This window comes from Moschus berezovskii, chromosome 11 (genome assembly GCF_049115385.1).
Source record: "Moschus berezovskii isolate FMDL1 chromosome 11, NW_MosBer_1.0, whole genome shotgun sequence".
NCBI lineage: Eukaryota > Metazoa > Chordata > Mammalia > Artiodactyla > Moschidae > Moschus > Moschus berezovskii.
This window is the reverse complement of record NC_142470.1, coordinates 94,883,366-94,899,373: the sequence shown is the minus strand read 5'-3', so window position 1 is coordinate 94,899,373 and position 16,008 is coordinate 94,883,366. Positions and strand designations below refer to the sequence as shown.

Sequence of the window (16,008 nt, the reverse complement as noted above, 5' to 3'; positions counted from 1 at the left end):
AAGGACTGACTCGGTAGCATATAAACCGGTATCACAGCTCCACTTCCCCACTGCTGGTTGACAGCGTGGCAGGGAGCTGCTCTGGAGGATGAAGGAAGCAGAGAAGAGTGCTGACCAGGTCCACTTCTGCACAGACAACCAGAGTGTCTCCCTGCGCTCCCAAGGTGAGAAAACTGGAGCCTCAGCCTGTCCTCAGCAGGGAGGGTCCGGCCTGCTGGGCCCTGGCCCCCCACCATCTTCCTCAGCCTTTGCCTGGCAGGCTCAGCAGTGGGTCAGCACTGGCTCGGCTTCCAGAATAAACAGGGGGGCTGAAGGTGGGTCAGGCAAGGACAGAGTGCCTGTGGCCCACACCGAGGCTTCGCGTGAAATTTCCCCTGACCCTTTTCCCTGGGGGCTGGCAGCCTGGCAAGAGAAGGAGAGTGAACAATGAATTCAGGGGGACCTGGTTTGAAAAGCCCTCTCTGCACACTGGACTGGCCCCATGAGGCCTCAGGGACTCCAGGCTGTGGTCTCTCCATTCTCTGTATACTCAGCCTGCAGACTCCCAGGCACAGTCCTTTGGACACCCATGTCAGCTTGTGGGAGCAGCAGCAGCCCCCAAGGGCTGTGAGTATCGCTCTGGTCAGGATTCACGCAGCAAAGCTGGCCCTGAGACGCTGAGGTCGGGGTTCCTGCTGTGTGCCTCCCTCCCTGACTCCCTCCCTCCTTTCTGCTTTCATTCAAACAATACCTTTGTTGTCTTCCATTGTGCCATGTCTGTGCCTGTGCCCACTCTCCAGGCCCGGGGTGGTGGCCTTTTCTGAGCCTTCTGTTGGTACCACAGCTTCCATGAGCCCTGGCACACGTTCCCAAGTGCTCATTGCCTTTCTCCAGGGTGGGCGGGGCACGTGTTCTCAGTCCCATGGGACAGGCCAGGAGCGTAAGCCTGGGGGGCTGTATGTCCAGCCCACACAGCAGTCTCCTCCTGGATCCTGGCTTCTCCCCTGCAGGACTGGACCCTGTGGCAGTGGTTCCCGCAGCCCCCAAGATGCCCAGGCGCTTGCAGGCCACCCTGGCCTTTTTGGGTGTGTTTTTGGTCTCCTGTCTTGTGGCTCTCTTCATTGTGGGTAAGCTCCTGAGTGACCTGAGCCCCATTGACTTTCTCTCCTTCTTGCACACAGGCCCCAAAGAGCCCTAGACAACCCCCTTCTAATCCCAGGGGGGTCACTCCACCTCCAGTCCCAGGCCCAAACCAGGGCTTTCCTGGGACCCAACCAAGGTCGTTGTCCAAGGGGAGGTTCCCAAGAGATAAGGCCTGTGAGGGGAACTCTGAGAGGGTCGTGGTGCCATCTCCTCCACCTCCTTCTGGAACCCTGACGGGGGGTGGGGCAGCCTGGGGATTGTGCTGATGTGGGAATGGGGTATCTCAGCTCTACAGCACCCAAGACCTGCACTGGAGACATCTGCCTACTTCCAAGAGCTTCTGGGAGACAACCATACTGGACAGTCTCTCAAGGAACCCGACTGTAAGTAGCCGCCGTGGGGGAGGGGAGGGAGCCAGGACCTTGGATGCTCAGACCCCAGGACACATTTCTTCCTCCTCAATGTCCCCAGGCCCCTAAATGGTTTCTAGTCTCCTCACAGAAAGCCAGTATCTTTCATTTAAATGGCTTTTTTTTGAGGTACAATGGACACATAATAAAGGATACATATTTAAAGCGTTCAACCTAAGTTTTGACAAATATATATAAATGCATGAAACATCACAATCAGGATAATGAACATACAGCCCCCAAAGTTTGCTCCTGCCCTTGGCCATCCTGTCTCTCTCCTCCTCCCTTTGTTCCCAGGCAACCACTGATCTGCTTGCTGGGATACAGATGGCTTGACTTTTTCTAGCATTTTATATAAAGGGATCTAGAGTAGGTACTCTTTTTTTGACCTTTATCAGTCATGTGATTTACCAACATTGTTTTTTTCAGTCTATGGCTTCTCTTTTCATTCTCTTAACAAGATTTAAGTTTTGGTAAAGTCTGATTTATCCATCTTATCTCTTTTATGGATTGTTGTTTTGGTCTGGTATCTAAGAAATCTTTGCCTGTACCAAGGTGACAAAGACATGCCCTCAAATTTGCTTCTGGAAAGTTTTATAGTTTTACATTTAGGTCAATGATTAATTTTGAGTTAGTTTTGAATAATGATGCAAGATATGGACTGAAGTTCATTTTTTCTTTTTGCAAATGGGTGTACAGTTGTTCCAGCACCATCAGTCGAAAAAGTTATCCTTTCTCCTTTGTATCTTCGTTGGAAACCAGTTGTCCATATTTGTGTGGATTCTCTCTTCTGTCCCATTGATTTAAGGCCCTCCCGGTCTTAGCTCAGCACAGTGGCTCAGGTCTCACATACCTACCTAGGCAGGGCTTGAGAAGTAGGGCAGGAATCCTCCAGAAAGGGTCTCTGCTTGTTCAGGTCCTTCTCCCTGTTTCTGAAAGGAGGCTGGAATGGGCGCCTCATACCGTGAATGTCTGAGCTCACATTTCAGCTCATGGGTGCACAGAGGGTGCAACTGCAGGGGTTTTGGTGGGATGCTGCAGAGTTTCCTTGAATGACCCAATGACCAGAGCCTTTCACTAGGGTCTCCCATATCCTCAAATGGTTCGATAGGGACCCTTGCACTGGAGGTGCCATTGCAGTTTGGGGTTCAGTGTCATCGGAGGACTTCCACATAGCCCTGTACATTGAGCAGAAACTTCCTCCATGGGTACCTATTTTATTTTGTTTGTGCTTTCTTCCCCCCATGGATTTGTGATCAGAAAATGTCTATGTTTGTGGCCTACATAATTTTTAGGAAGTCACAACTGTGAATCAAGAGGCTTCATGCTTGGTGTACAAATATAGCGTCGGACTAAACATGGGCTTGATTCATACCTGTTGTCTTTCCATAATGACCTATTAATATCTAACAGTGACACTTCAGCTGAATTAGACGTCAACAGCTGTCAGTGATTTAATCAGTTATTTTCAAGTTCAGTTACAATGGCAGAATAATCCAGTAGGCAAATATTTCAATCCTTCTGCTTCCTGGTTCACTAAATAGACCTTTATTTTGTTTCTGGCTTTACATTCTCAGGTGGTCCAGCCCCAGGGCCTGGGTGATTATAGGCTGCTTGAGGAGAGCTCAGGGTTTTGCTGCAGACATTTACCTTGGAGATTTTAAGAATGCTTCCCTACATGATGGGCCTCTTCAGCTGCTTTCTCCATTTCCTCCCTCCAGATCCCTACCACTTGGTCAGGGTGGCGGAGTTCCAAGAGGCTGTCGAGCTGTTTAAAGGACATATGGAGAATGCCAGTGCCTGGAGCGTGGAGATCCAGCTGTTGACGCGCAGAGTGGACAATGTCAGTTCTCAGATCCAGATGCTCGGCGGTGGTCTGCAAAGTGCCAGTGCTGACGTCCAGATGCTAAAAGGCCTCCTGAAGGATGGCAGTACCTTGAGTTTCCAGACCCAGCTGTTAAGGAGTTTCTTGGAGGAGACCACGTCTAAGATTCAGAAGCTACAGGGAGATCTAGAAGAGGCAAATGGTTCAAATTCCCAGACCCAGAGTTTCTTTAAAAGCAGTTTAGAAAACACTAGCATCGAGCTCCAAGTGTTAAGCAGAGGCTTAGAAAATGCCAACACAGAGATCCAGGTGTTGAAGGCAGGGTTAGAAACGGCAAATGCTGAGGTCCGATTGGCAAACAGTAGTTTAAAGAATGTTAATGCCCAGATCCATGTTTTAAGAGGCAATCTGGATAGTGTCAGTGATTTAAGGGCCCACCATCAGGTTTTAAGGAGTAGTTTGGAAAGCACCACTGCTGAGATGCAGAGGTTAAAGGGAAGTCTGCAAAATGCAAATGCTTTACACTCTCAGACCCAGACCCTTATAAGAGGCAGTTTAGACAACACCAGTGCTCAGATCCAGGTGTTAAGAAGTCATTTGGAAAGGGCTGGAGGTGAGATTCACTTGTTAAAAAGAGATTTGGAAAATGTCACTGCCCAGACCCAAACAGCAAACAGTCGCCTGGAGCAGACAGATGCTGAGATGAGAGTATTAAAAATAGAGCTGGAAAGTGCCATTGCCTTAAGTTCCAAGATTCAGGTGTTAAATGGTCTTTTGAGAAATGCAAGCCAAGAGATACAGACCTTAAAAAAAGGAATGAAGGATGCTGCAACCTTACATTCCCAGACCCAAACGTTAGAGAGAAGTCTGCAGGAGGCCAGAACTGAGATCCAGACATTAAGAAAGGGTTTGGGGAAAACTGAAACACTGACGACAACAATCCAGGAGCAGCAGAGACGCCTGGAAGCCTTCCGCACAGCCTTGGCTTCACAGGAGCAGCTCCAGAGGACCCAAAGTAAGTGCAGGGAGGGGGCTGGGGAGGGTAGAGTCTCCTGTCCCTTCGGTGTTTTGCTTATTTCAACATCATCCCCGGAGAAAGAGTGTGGGTGCTGGAAAGGGGCTGGATCCAACCAAAGGTGATGTAATCCCTGCTTATTCTCTGCCCAGAGTGACAAAACCTACGTCTGGGAAACAAATGCGGTCTGGTGTGTAATAGGGACAGAGTGTGCCAGCAGGGCCAGGCAGCCTTATTTCCAGCTTCTGGGGCTTCCCTGGTGGCTCAGAGGTTAAAGCGTCTGCCTCCAATGCGGGAAACCCGGGTTTGATCCCTGGGTCGGGAAGATCCCCTGGAGAAGGAGATGGTAACCCACTCCAGTATTCTTGCCTGGAGAATCCCATGGACAGAGAAGCCTGGTAGGCTACAGTCCACGGGGTCGCAAAGAGTCGGACATGACTGAGCGACTGAACGGAACGGAACGGACGGACTAGCCCAGATGCTGTGGTTTTTCTCAAGTTGTTCACCTTCTCTGAGCTTCCCTTTTCTCACCTGCAAAGTGGGGACAATAATACTTGCTCCCCAGTGAGGATCAAATGACTTAACATATATAAAGCATTTAACAAAGTACAGCATTCCTGTATACATCTGACAAAAATTTCCTGAGGCCCGAAGATGTGTCAGGATCATAAAGATTAACAAAATGTGATGCCTGCCTTTGAAGCTTATAGGCAGGTGGAGCAGCCTTGGACAAAAGGCCTGAGAGGTGCAATGTTGGGAGTAGGTCTAAAAACTGGGGGGTGGAGAGGAGCAAAAGAAAGGACAAGAAGGGCTCTTCTCAGGGCTGATGTCCTCTGGTGCAGACAAGGATCCTCCAAGGAGCGAGGCGATTTTCTGGAGGAGAAAGGACCAAAGATGCTTCAGTGGGAATTTGGCCTTTGAACAGAGGCCTGAAGATCGAGTAGGTGTTTTCCAAGCAGATAGGATAAGGGAACAGCAGGTCACAGGCATGGAGATGTGAACTGTGAGGTTCAAGAAACTTCTGGCAGTTCTGTCTAACTGGACCATGGCCAAGAGGGCAGTTGAGGAGACACAGGCCGAAAAGACAGTAGGTAATGGTCAGAGCAGTGGCTTTCAAACATGTAATCACAGCATAAAATTCATTTTACATCATGTTGCTTGCTGTTTAGTTGCTCAGTCATATCTGACTCTTTACGATCACATGGACTGCAGCACGCCAGGCTTCCCCGTCCTTCACACACAGAGTTTGCTCAGATTCATATCCATTGAGTCAATGATGCCATCCAACCATCCTTAGTATAATTATGTGTCTCTTTCTCACACATACACATTTCAAAAAGCAAAGCTTTTACCACATGAATGCACTCATATTTTATTGTCTAGTCTCCAAACTCCCTCTCCCGGCAACAACTTCAGCAAAGTCTACCAGTGGGTTGATGATGGCAGTTGAAAAAACACTGTGTGAGAAAGGGAGGCAGCTCTGCAGAGACACCAGCTAGATGTGGAAAGGCTCTGAGTTTGGGTTTCATCCTTTTGGAAATGAGTATTTGTCGAAGAATTTCAAGGAGGCTGACTGGATGGGTCTATAAACTGAGACAGGGAATAAAAGGAGACAAGCTGTGAGGTTTGAGCGTGTTGAATCTGAGATGCCATGAGGGTGCTCACGCGGCCATCACCTGTGCGCTGTTGGGGCTGTAGGAGAGCGGTCCTGCTGCAGACAGAGATGCGGGAGCCCTGGGTACGCTCGTTCTGGTTGTGGCAGTGGGAACGCAGGCGTTTGCATGAGATGAGATGCTTCGTGAAAAGGAAGCTGAGGGTGGAAACAGGAAGTCAACTTTTAGGTGGCAAGAAGGGAAAGAAGTGTTTTTGAAGGAGACTGGAGAAGGCAGTGTCAGAGGCAGGAGGAGAATTAGGAAGTGTGCAGTTGGGAGAGCATTGCATGAACAGAGTGGCTGGTTCTGGCAAATGTCTAAGAAGCCCCAGGTGAAGAAACCGATAAGCACCCACTAACTCTGCGCACTTAGCAAGTCATTGGAATAAAGTTTCAGTGGAGAGTTGTATGTGGCCTGGAGGCCAGACCACAGTCAGTGGGAAGTGAATGAGAGATGAAGGTGCCCCAGTCCTTCAAGGGCCTTGGCTGAGAAGAGAAGAACGATGAGGCCGCGGTGAGGGAGATGGGAAGGTAGAAGCAGGGGTTAAAAACCAGCTGTGCCATCCATACTTATATCTCAAAACCTACATATTAATTGTAGACGTGGCAAATATTGAAAAAGAGAAAGATGAGAACATGACAGCTTGCATTTCTGTAAAAATGTCTCTTGAAAAAATACCCCCCTGCTAATATTTTGGTGAAGTTCCTTGAGAGGGCTGGTCTAGATTAGGCTAGGCTTGATCTGAGGGTGAGACAGAGGCACCAGCAAACAGGGAGGAGATTGAAGGAGAGCGGGAAGGAGAGCGGGGAGGGGTTGGGGAGACGTGTTGGAACCGGGAGACGGGGAGGGAGGAGAGAAGAAGAAGCCCGGCAGAGCGATTGGCCTTGATGGGCTGCGACAGTGCATGAACCTTAGGCTGGGAGCGGGGCGGTGTGGAAGAAGGAGCTCACCCGGGTTTGCAGATGCGGGTACAGGGCAATGAGGGAGCAGATATTTAGTGATGGCTTTGTAGAGTAAGAGGTCCCTGGTCACAGGTGACAGAAGAGGGAGAGAGCTGTGAGGGAGGGGGCCATTTGCAGCAACTGCTGAAATATGCGGCTGACAAATGAGGGGCTTGGAAGACAGTGCTGAGGACCCGCTCTGCTGTCCCAGTCTGTCCCCGTCTGTCTGTTGGAAGCCTGGAAGTCTTCCCTCTTGACACGTCTCCCATGCCCCCCCGCCGTCCCCCTCACTCCCTCTGCCTTGCTCCTGCTTTGGTAGGGACGAATGTTTCTCCACCTTGGGGGCACACTGGAATCACCCAAAGAGTTTTTATAAAACTGAAGCCTGGAACCCACCTCCAGAACTCTAACTTTTCTTTGGGAGGGCAGGTGCTTGTTTTGGGATGCAGCCTAGCATCAGAATTTTCTTTTAAAAATTCCCTAGGTGGTTCTAATGGTCAGTCAGGGCTAAGAACTATTAGTTTAATTTTTTTTCTTAAAGGGCCAAACAGTTGATGTTTTGAGCTTCTGGCTAAACAGTCTCTGTTGCAACACCTCTGCTGATGTAATGATTAAGCAGCTGAAAACCATCTGTCAACTGAAGGGCATGGCTGTGTTCCATAGGTATACAAAGTCTGTAAAGTAACTCTCCTTCAATTAAAAAATAAATAAATTTAAAATTAAAAGAAAACTTCATTTGTGAAAAGAAGGTGCTGGCAGGCTGTAGTCTGCCAATTCTTGGTTTGGACTGCTGTTTCTCAGACTTTGGAGTGTATCAGAATCACCTGGAGAGTTTGTTAAATGTAGATTGTCAAAAAACAATTCTGAATTCGGCTAGGCTGGCATGAGTCTGAGAACTGGCATTTCTACCAAGCCCCAGGTGCTAATGCTGGTGGACCTGGGACCACACTTTGAAAAACCCCGGTTTACACACTCATCATCTATCATTCAAACATTTGTAACTGCATTGTAACTGGTGTCTCTGGTCCCATTAAGATTGCCTTCTTCCTGTTCAGCAGCCACACCATCACGAGGCAAATCTGAGCATATCATGATCTTTCTTCAAACCCTCCAGGGCTTCCCACTGTTTCCAGGAAAAAACCCAAACTCCTTCACACAGGATGTATGACTCAGCATTGGGGAACCTGTCCAAGTTCATCTCCCATCCTTTGCGCTTTGACCGTATGTACGTGCATGCTCAGTTGCTTCACTTGTGATCAAGTCTTTGTGACCCTATAGACTGTAACCCTTCAGGCTCCTCTGTCCATGGGATTCTTCAGACAAGAATACTGGAGTGGATTGCCATGCCCTCCTTTAGGGGATCTTCCCTACCCAGGGATCGAACTTGCGTCTTCTACATCTCCTGCATTGGCAGACAAGTGCTTTATCACTAGTGCCACCTGGGAAGCCTGTGCATTGGCTATAAAGTACTTGAACAGATCAGGCTGCACCATGCTGTTTCACACCTTTGTGCTTTTGCAATGGCTCTCTCCCCTGCCTGGAATTCTCTCCTTGCCCATCTGGCAAACTCTTTCTTGGTCTTCGAAGACTCAGCTCAAGTGAATCCTCACACAGTGTCCTTCCTGAGCCCTGTTTCCAGTCCAGCTGAAGGAGACCACACCCTCTTCTATGCCTCTAACATGCCATGGTTTCCAATCAATGCATCTTCAATACCATTTTTATGTCTGTCTCATTTGCTGGACAGTAATTAACCTCTTCAAGAAAATTAGAGATTCCAAGGGAACATTTCATGCAAAGATAGGCTTGATAAAGGACAGAAATGGTATGGACCTAACAGAAGCAGAAGATATTAAGAAGAGGTGGCAGGAATACACAGAAGAACTGTACAAAAAAGATCTTCATGACCAAGATAGTCACGATAACGTGATCATTGACCTAGAGCCAGACATCTTGGAATGTGAAGTCAAGTGGGCCTTAGAAAGCATCACTACTAACAAAGCTAGTGGAGGTGATGGAATTCCAGTTGAGCTATTTCAAGTCTTGAAAGATGATGCTGTGAAAGTGCTGCACTCAATATGCCAGCAGATATGGAAAACTCAGCAGTGGCCACAGGACTGGAAGAGGTCAGTCTTCATTCCAGTCCCAAAGAAAGGCAATGCCAAAGAATGCTCAAACTACCGCACAATTGCACTCATCTCACACGCTAGTAAAGTCATGCTCAAAATTCTCCAAGCCAGGCTTCAGCAGTATGTAAACCGTGAACTCCCAGATGTTCAAGCAGGTTTTAGAAAAGGCAAAGGAACCAGAGATCAAATTGCCAATATCCGCTGGATCATGGAGAAAGCAAGACAGTTCCAGAAAACATCTATTTCTGCTTCATTGACTATGCCAAAGCCTTTGACTGTGTGGATCACAATAAACTGTGGAACATTCTGAAAGAGATGGGAATCCCAGACCACCTGACCTGCCTCTTGAGAAACCTGTATGCAGGTCAGGAAGCAGCAGTTAGAACTGGACATGGAACAACAGACTGGCTCCAAATAGGAAAAGGTGTACGTCAAGGTTGTATATTGTCACCTTGCTTATTTAACTTATATGCAGAGTACATCATGAGGAACGCTGGGCTGGAAGAAGCACAAGCTGGAATCAAGATTGCTGGGAGAAATATCAATAACCTCAGATATGCAGATGACACCACCCTTATGGCAGAAAGTGAAGAGGAACTCAAAAGCCTCTTGATGAAAGTGAAAGAGGAGAGTGAAAAGGTTGGCTTGAAGCTCAACATTCAGAAAACAAAGATCATGGCATCTGGTCCCATCACTTCATGGCAAATAGATGGAAAGACAGTGGAAACAGTGTCAGACTTTATATTTTTGGACTCCAAAATCACTGCAGATGCTGATTGCAGCCATGAAATTAAAAGACGCTTGCTCCTTGGAAGGAAAGTTATGACCAACCTTGATAGTATATTAAAAAGCAGAGACATTACTTTGCCAACCAAGGTCCATCTAGTCAAGGCAATGGTTTTTCCCGTGGTCATGTATGGATGTGAGAGTTGGACTGTGAAGAAAGCTGATCGCCGAAGAATCGATGCTTTTGAACTGTGGTGTTGGAGAAGACTCTTGAGAGTTCCTTATACTGCAAGGAGATCCAACCAGTCCATTCTAAAGGAGATCAATCCTGGATGTTCATTGGAGGGACTGATGCTAAAGCTGAAACTGCAATACTTTGGCCACCTCATGTGACGAGTTGACTCACTGGAAAAGACTCTGATGCTGGGAAAGGTTGGGGGCAGGAGGAGAAGGGGACGACAGAGAATGAGATGGCTGGATGGCATCACCGACTCTGTGGACATGAGTTTGAGTGTACTCCGGGAGTTGGTGATGGACAGGGAGGCCTGGCGTGCTGTGATTCATGGGGTCGCGGAGAGTCGGACACGACTGAACGACTGAACTGAACTGAACTGAATTCCCTTGAGGGCATGAAACATGTCTAATTGATCTTTGTATAAAGGTTCCTGATTCATAGAAGTTAAGGTATATTGAATAAAAGAACACATGAATGAATGAGTGTTTTGGCGCCATTTTAAGGAGCTGTGATTAGGAGGCTGTTAAAGAACAGAGTGTCAGGACAGAGGGGGATGAAATAGCTGAGGGAATCGGGGCTTGTGCTCATAGGATGAGCCATTAGGGTCTGAAATTGTGAGGTCAGACAGACCAGGGGATGACAAGGTCCCAAGTGTGGTTCTTGGTGTGGACAGCTGAAGTAGATGGAGATGGAGTCAAGGGAATGAGTGAAGATACAGGATGGCCATGAACTCCCCCAGGGAAATGAAGGGAACTGAGATGCAGGGGACAAGCAGGAGAGAGCAATGAGCTGGGAAATCAGGTAGTATAGCTAGGAAGCAAGAGCCTTGAAAGAGTATGGCTGGGTAGCAGAGCTGTCTGAATACCCCTGGAGTGATGGAGCCAGATGTCTTGAGCTGCTCTTTTTCTCTGCTGGGTCGTGGGCTGGGGGTGCAGCCTCCCAGACTGTGGCCCTGTAGCCGAGGGCATCAAGCGTTGCAGGGGCTTGTGACTCTCAGTGGTCAGTCCCTGGAGGGAGCAGGATCTGCAGCCAGTTCCCAGTTCTCTCTGCTTCCCCACCTTTGCTCCAGATCAACTTCTCCAGCTGATCCTGCAAGACTGGAAGTCCTACAGTGGGAACTTGTATTACTTTTCCTCTGCCAAGAAGACATGGCAGGAGGCTGAGCAGTTCTGTGTGTCCCATGGAGCCCACCTGGCCTCGGTGACCTCGGAGGAGGAGCAGGTCAGAGCTGTGGGCTTGGGGGGCTGCTTCTGGGACTGATGTGGGGTCAGGGGCTTTGTGCTTTGGCCTTCCCCTCTTGGAGTGGGCATGGCAGTCCTTCACATCTCCTCTGTCAGTCAGGGAGCAAATATTTATTGAATTCTGATGAATATCTTACACCAGAGGTATAAGCACTGACAGCAAACCCAATGTCCTCAGTGAACGAGGGAGACCCCAGAGGGGTCAGCAGAAAGGAAGGGCAGAGGGAGGGGCACCAGGTAACTGCCCTCAACGTGCTGGGTGCCTCCTTCCCTCCCCATCGCCTCCTCTTCCTCTCAGGCTTCCTCTCTAGTTGTCAATCTTGATTTTAATGTCAGTTCATCTCATGGCTATGGAAACCCCATGAGCAGACAATCCAGGCTTGTTGGGAAGGCCAGACAAACATATGAGTCTGAGGCCATAAAGACAGCTGAGCACTGAAGAACTGATGCTTTCAAATTGTGGTGCTGGAGAAGACTCTTGAGAGATCAAACCAGTCAATCCTAAAGGAAATCAACCCTGAACATTCATCGGAAGGACTGTTGCGGAAGCTGAAGCTCCAATTCTTTGGCCACCTGATGCAAAGAGCCAACTCATTGGAAAAGACCCTGATGCTGGGAAAGATAGAAGGCAAAGGAGAAGGGGACCTCAGAGGATCAGATGGTTGGATGGCATTACTGACTCAACGGACATGAATCTGAGCAAACTCTGGGAGATAGTGAAGGACAAGGAGGCCTGGTGTGCTGCAGTTCATGGGGTTGCAAAGAGTCGGACACGATTTAGCGACTGAACAATAACAACAAAGGCAACAGAGCACCAGAGTGGCCCATATGCCAAATGTTCTTATCAGAATTTACTAAAGTTATTGACAAGTACCCACTGTACGTTTGGACAAATTTAACTTACAGACCTACCCATCCCTTGGGGTTTTCCTGAGACTGTTCTTGTTTGTCTGTCAAATGACATGCTATTTTGTAAAACGCATCTTAAAAAACCATGGCCAGGTCTGTCTTTGTCCCAGGAAAGCCACACTCCTCATCAGATAAACATGGAAGAAGGTGAACTTCCCCGAGGTGACCTGTCTGCCGCCCTAACTCTGGAAAACCAGGGAACCTATGGCGGGGGTTGGGGTGCAGCTCCTGAAGAGTGGGCTTCATGCCGCTGGGACTGGGGAGAGTGCAGCATGGATTCCTCTTCCACGTGGCCTGGTGAGAAAACTCCTCATACAAACTCACATGACACTGCCTTTTCTCCACAGGCATTTCTGACACAGTTCACAGGTTCCGTTTACTACTGGATTGGCCTCAGTGACCGTGATATGGAGGGCCGCTGGCGCTGGACAGATGGCACACCATTCAATCGTGCCAGGAGCCGTGCGTGAGTCCTGCCTCTGTCTGGTGCCATTTCTCAGGCACTGTCTGGGACAGGTCTACCTAGAGACCCTGTCCTGCGTGTGTGTCCCTGTCCAAGAAGTGTCAGCACTGTGTGTGATCTATGAATATGCTGTGCATGTGTGATGTGTGTATGAGGTGTGTGTGTACTTGACTGGTTGGGTGATGTGTGTGGTATGTATGCGATGTGTATGTACACCAGCATAGCTGTGATCCTTGCCTGGACCCCTTCACAGGGATGTCAGAATAAGACAGGTCCTGGGGCTGGCAGGCACCCTCCGACTGGGTCTTGCTGCTTTCGATTTTTTTTTTTGCCTATCCTGTACCCTACCACGCAGGCCTGGGCCCGAGGGGCCTTGCCCCCATCTGAAGGCACTAAATAAGAATTCTGGTGGGTGGACTTGTAACTTTAGACGCACTTCCCGTCCCTCCATTCTCAGTAATGGAGGACAACCTCAGCAAAGCCACCTTCAGGGCACCTGGGGCCACCAGGGGTTTAGGGATCCATGTCACTTCAGCTCCTCATGCCACAAACCGGGGGAAGGGACACTTCTTTCATCAAGCAGAATGAAGCCCTCTTGTTGCCAGGTTTTGGGGTGAGAATCAGCCGGACAACTGGCGACAGTCGGAAGACTGTGTCCAAATGCAGCGGAAGTGGAATGACATGTCCTGCTCCTCTCTCTGCCCCTGGATCTGCAAGAAGCCTGTGGGCCAGCTGTAGCCAGGGGACAGGCGGGACTGATACCCTTCTCCATGACACCTTGAGAGCCGCTCAATCAACTGGTTCCTTGGGGCCTTCCATTCAGCCTTTGCTTTTCCTGACCTGTCCTTTTGAAATAAATCTTTCGAACATATTCACCTCACGTGACCCAACATGAAGAGCAGCTTCTCAAGGAAGGAAAAGAAACTCGTTGTGTCTCTATGTCCCTTCGGCAACCAATGCAGGCCTGTCAGATGGCGGCTCCTCAATAAATACTCTGATGAACCAAAGTTTGTACTTGTCTCTGCGACAGCCACCAGGCTCACTTCTCCCTGCTTTGGTTCTCCTTCCCACAGAGTCCCTTCTGTTCTGAGATAAGGATAGCTTTGTTTAAGGGCTTTATAGCTAGGCCCTTTCAGTTGGTTTGTTGCAAACAGCAGAGGTTTACCACAAACTACGATGACTGGGCAGCAGTACATGTTCCCAGAAGTCATAGCCACCCGGCGTTCTCAGCACTTCCTTCGTTGGAGACAGGGCTGGAGCTGGAATTTTCCAAGCCCTTTAAAGTCACTCCTAAAACTCATTTCTCCTGGGTGGCTGGCTTTACTTGTCTTCAGACTGTTAATTCTCAGGGACATTTCTCGCCACCATTCACCTTTCCAGGGACTCAGATTTCTGCCAGTTCAACTTAGAATTTATAGAGCAAATATTTTGCCCCAAATACTGGGGTCCTATCCTTGTCATGGCCAGGGAACCCTAGACACATTTCTAGAGTTCTCTCTCTGCATTACTCTGCATATACTCTGGCCTTTTTGGGTGTGTTTTTGGTCTCCTGTCTTGTGGCTTTCTTCTTTGTGGGTAAGCTCCTGGGTGACCTGAACTCCACTGACTTTCTCTCCTTCCTGCACACAGGCCCCAAAGAGCCCCAGACACACCCCTTCTATTCCCAGGGGAGTCACTCCACCTCTAGTCCCAGGCCCAAACCAGGGCTTTCCTGGGGCCTGCCAGGACACTTCATAGAGTTCTTTCTCTGCATTACTTTATACTCTGCTCCCAAATTCTAGAATGTCTGCTCAGTCTCCCCAAACTTACATCTTTCTTTCCTCAGCCTAGTGAGACTGCCACACCCTGTGTGGACCCTCCCCCTCTGCCCAGTGGTCTGGAAATAGCCTCCAGGAAGAAACCCAGGAGGGTCGTGGGCTCAATCAGATGCCAGTTTTGCTCTGCCTGTTATCCAATGTCTGAAAACAATAGTGTTCATGTGTTTTGTCCAGTTTTCTGGTTGCTTACAGCAGAATGGCTAGTCCAGTGACTCCATCATGCCCAGAATTGGAAATCTGTTCTATCTTTTATGATATCTTTGGCTGAACTGGACTTTAACCTATTTGTATTCACCTTTTTCCTTTTGCCTTTTCCTTTTGTGACTCCCAAGTTTTTTTTAAATTAATCTTGGACCCTCCTCCTCTATCAAAGGATTGAAATAACATTCTGCTACATTTCTTTTGGTACTTTCATAATTTTATTTTTACATTTATATTACTGAGCCACCTGGAATTTATTTTTGAGAATATCATGAGGTTGGCATCTACTTTATCTCACATATCATTAAATCATAGCCCCTCTTTTTCATTTGTTTGAAAAGTCAACTTTTTACAACAGAAATTGAATACAACATTGTAAATCAACTATATGTGAGTAAAATTTAAAAAAACCCCAACTTTCTCAAATACTAAATTCACTTTTTTTTAAATCAATGAAATCCACCAATCACCAAGCACCTCCCACAAACAGATCTAAAATTTTTTGGAAAAAGTTAAAGGGGGACTTGCCCTACTGGATAACAAAATGTATTATAAAACTACAATAATTAAAGCAATGCAGCTCTCATTAAGGAAAAAGAGAGCTCATGGGAATGCAATCAAGAAACTTGTAATTACTCATCAACAGATGATTGACTTAAGAAGATGTGGTATACATATATCAGATCAGATCAGATCAGATCAGTCGCTCAGTCGTGTCTGACTCTCCATGACCCCATGAATCACAGCACGCCAGGCCTCCCTGTCCATCACCAACTCCCGGAGCTCACTCAAACTCATGTCCACAGAGTCGGTGATGCCATCCAGCCATCTCCTTCTCTGTCGTCCCCTTCTCCTCCCGCCCCCAACCTTTCCCAGCATCAGAGTCTTTTCCAGTGAGTCAACTCGTCGCATGAGGTGACCAAAGTATTGCAGCATTATATATATAATGGTATATTACTCAGCCATAAAAAAGGATGAAATATTGCCATTTGCAGCAACATGGATGGACTTAGAGAATATTATACTTAGTGAAGTAAGGCAAAGACAAATGTCCCATGAAATCAGTTATATGTGGAATCTAAAAAAATGATACAAATGAAGTTATTTACAACACAAACATAGGAAACAAACTTATGGTTACCAAAGGGGAAAGGTACAGGGGAGGGATAAATTAGGACTTTGGGATTAACATATATATATATATTGGGGCTTCCCAGGTGGTGATTTGAAAGAGCCATGTCCATTTTCTCAGTAGCTCAGATGGTAAAGAAGCTCCCTGCAATATGGGAGACCTGCAATATGAGGTTGGCATCTATTTTGTCTCA

The 16,008-nt window shown here is 47.9% G+C and overlaps 1 protein-coding gene across 1 annotated transcript; it reads left to right on the top strand.

Annotated features, from left to right (window-relative positions):
• On the top strand, positions 1–13,571 carry CLEC4F (C-type lectin domain family 4 member F). The gene is made up of 7 exons (XM_055400321.2): positions 1–164; positions 990–1,106; positions 1,410–1,505; positions 3,254–4,372; positions 11,122–11,273; positions 12,550–12,668; positions 13,271–13,571. Exons 1-7 carry the CDS (start codon positions 89–91, stop codon positions 13,401–13,403), a joined length of 1,812 nt encoding a protein of 603 aa, XP_055256296.2. The 5' UTR covers positions 1–88; the 3' UTR covers positions 13,404–13,571.
• Positions 13,572–16,008: the final 2,437 nt, after the last annotated feature.

Bases quoted from the DNA above. Each gene is read 5' to 3' on its own strand.
- CLEC4F (XM_055400321.2), top strand. From the start codon at position 89: ATGAAGGAAGCAGAGAAGAGTGCTGACCAGGTCCACTTCTGCACAGAC. The intron at 165-989 runs GTGAGAAAACTG...TCTCCCCTGCAG, and splicing joins TGTCTCCCTGCGCTCCCAAG to GACTGGACCCTGTGGCAGTG. The intron at 4,373-11,121 runs GTAAGTGCAGGG...CCTTTGCTCCAG, and splicing joins GCAGCTCCAGAGGACCCAAA to ATCAACTTCTCCAGCTGATC.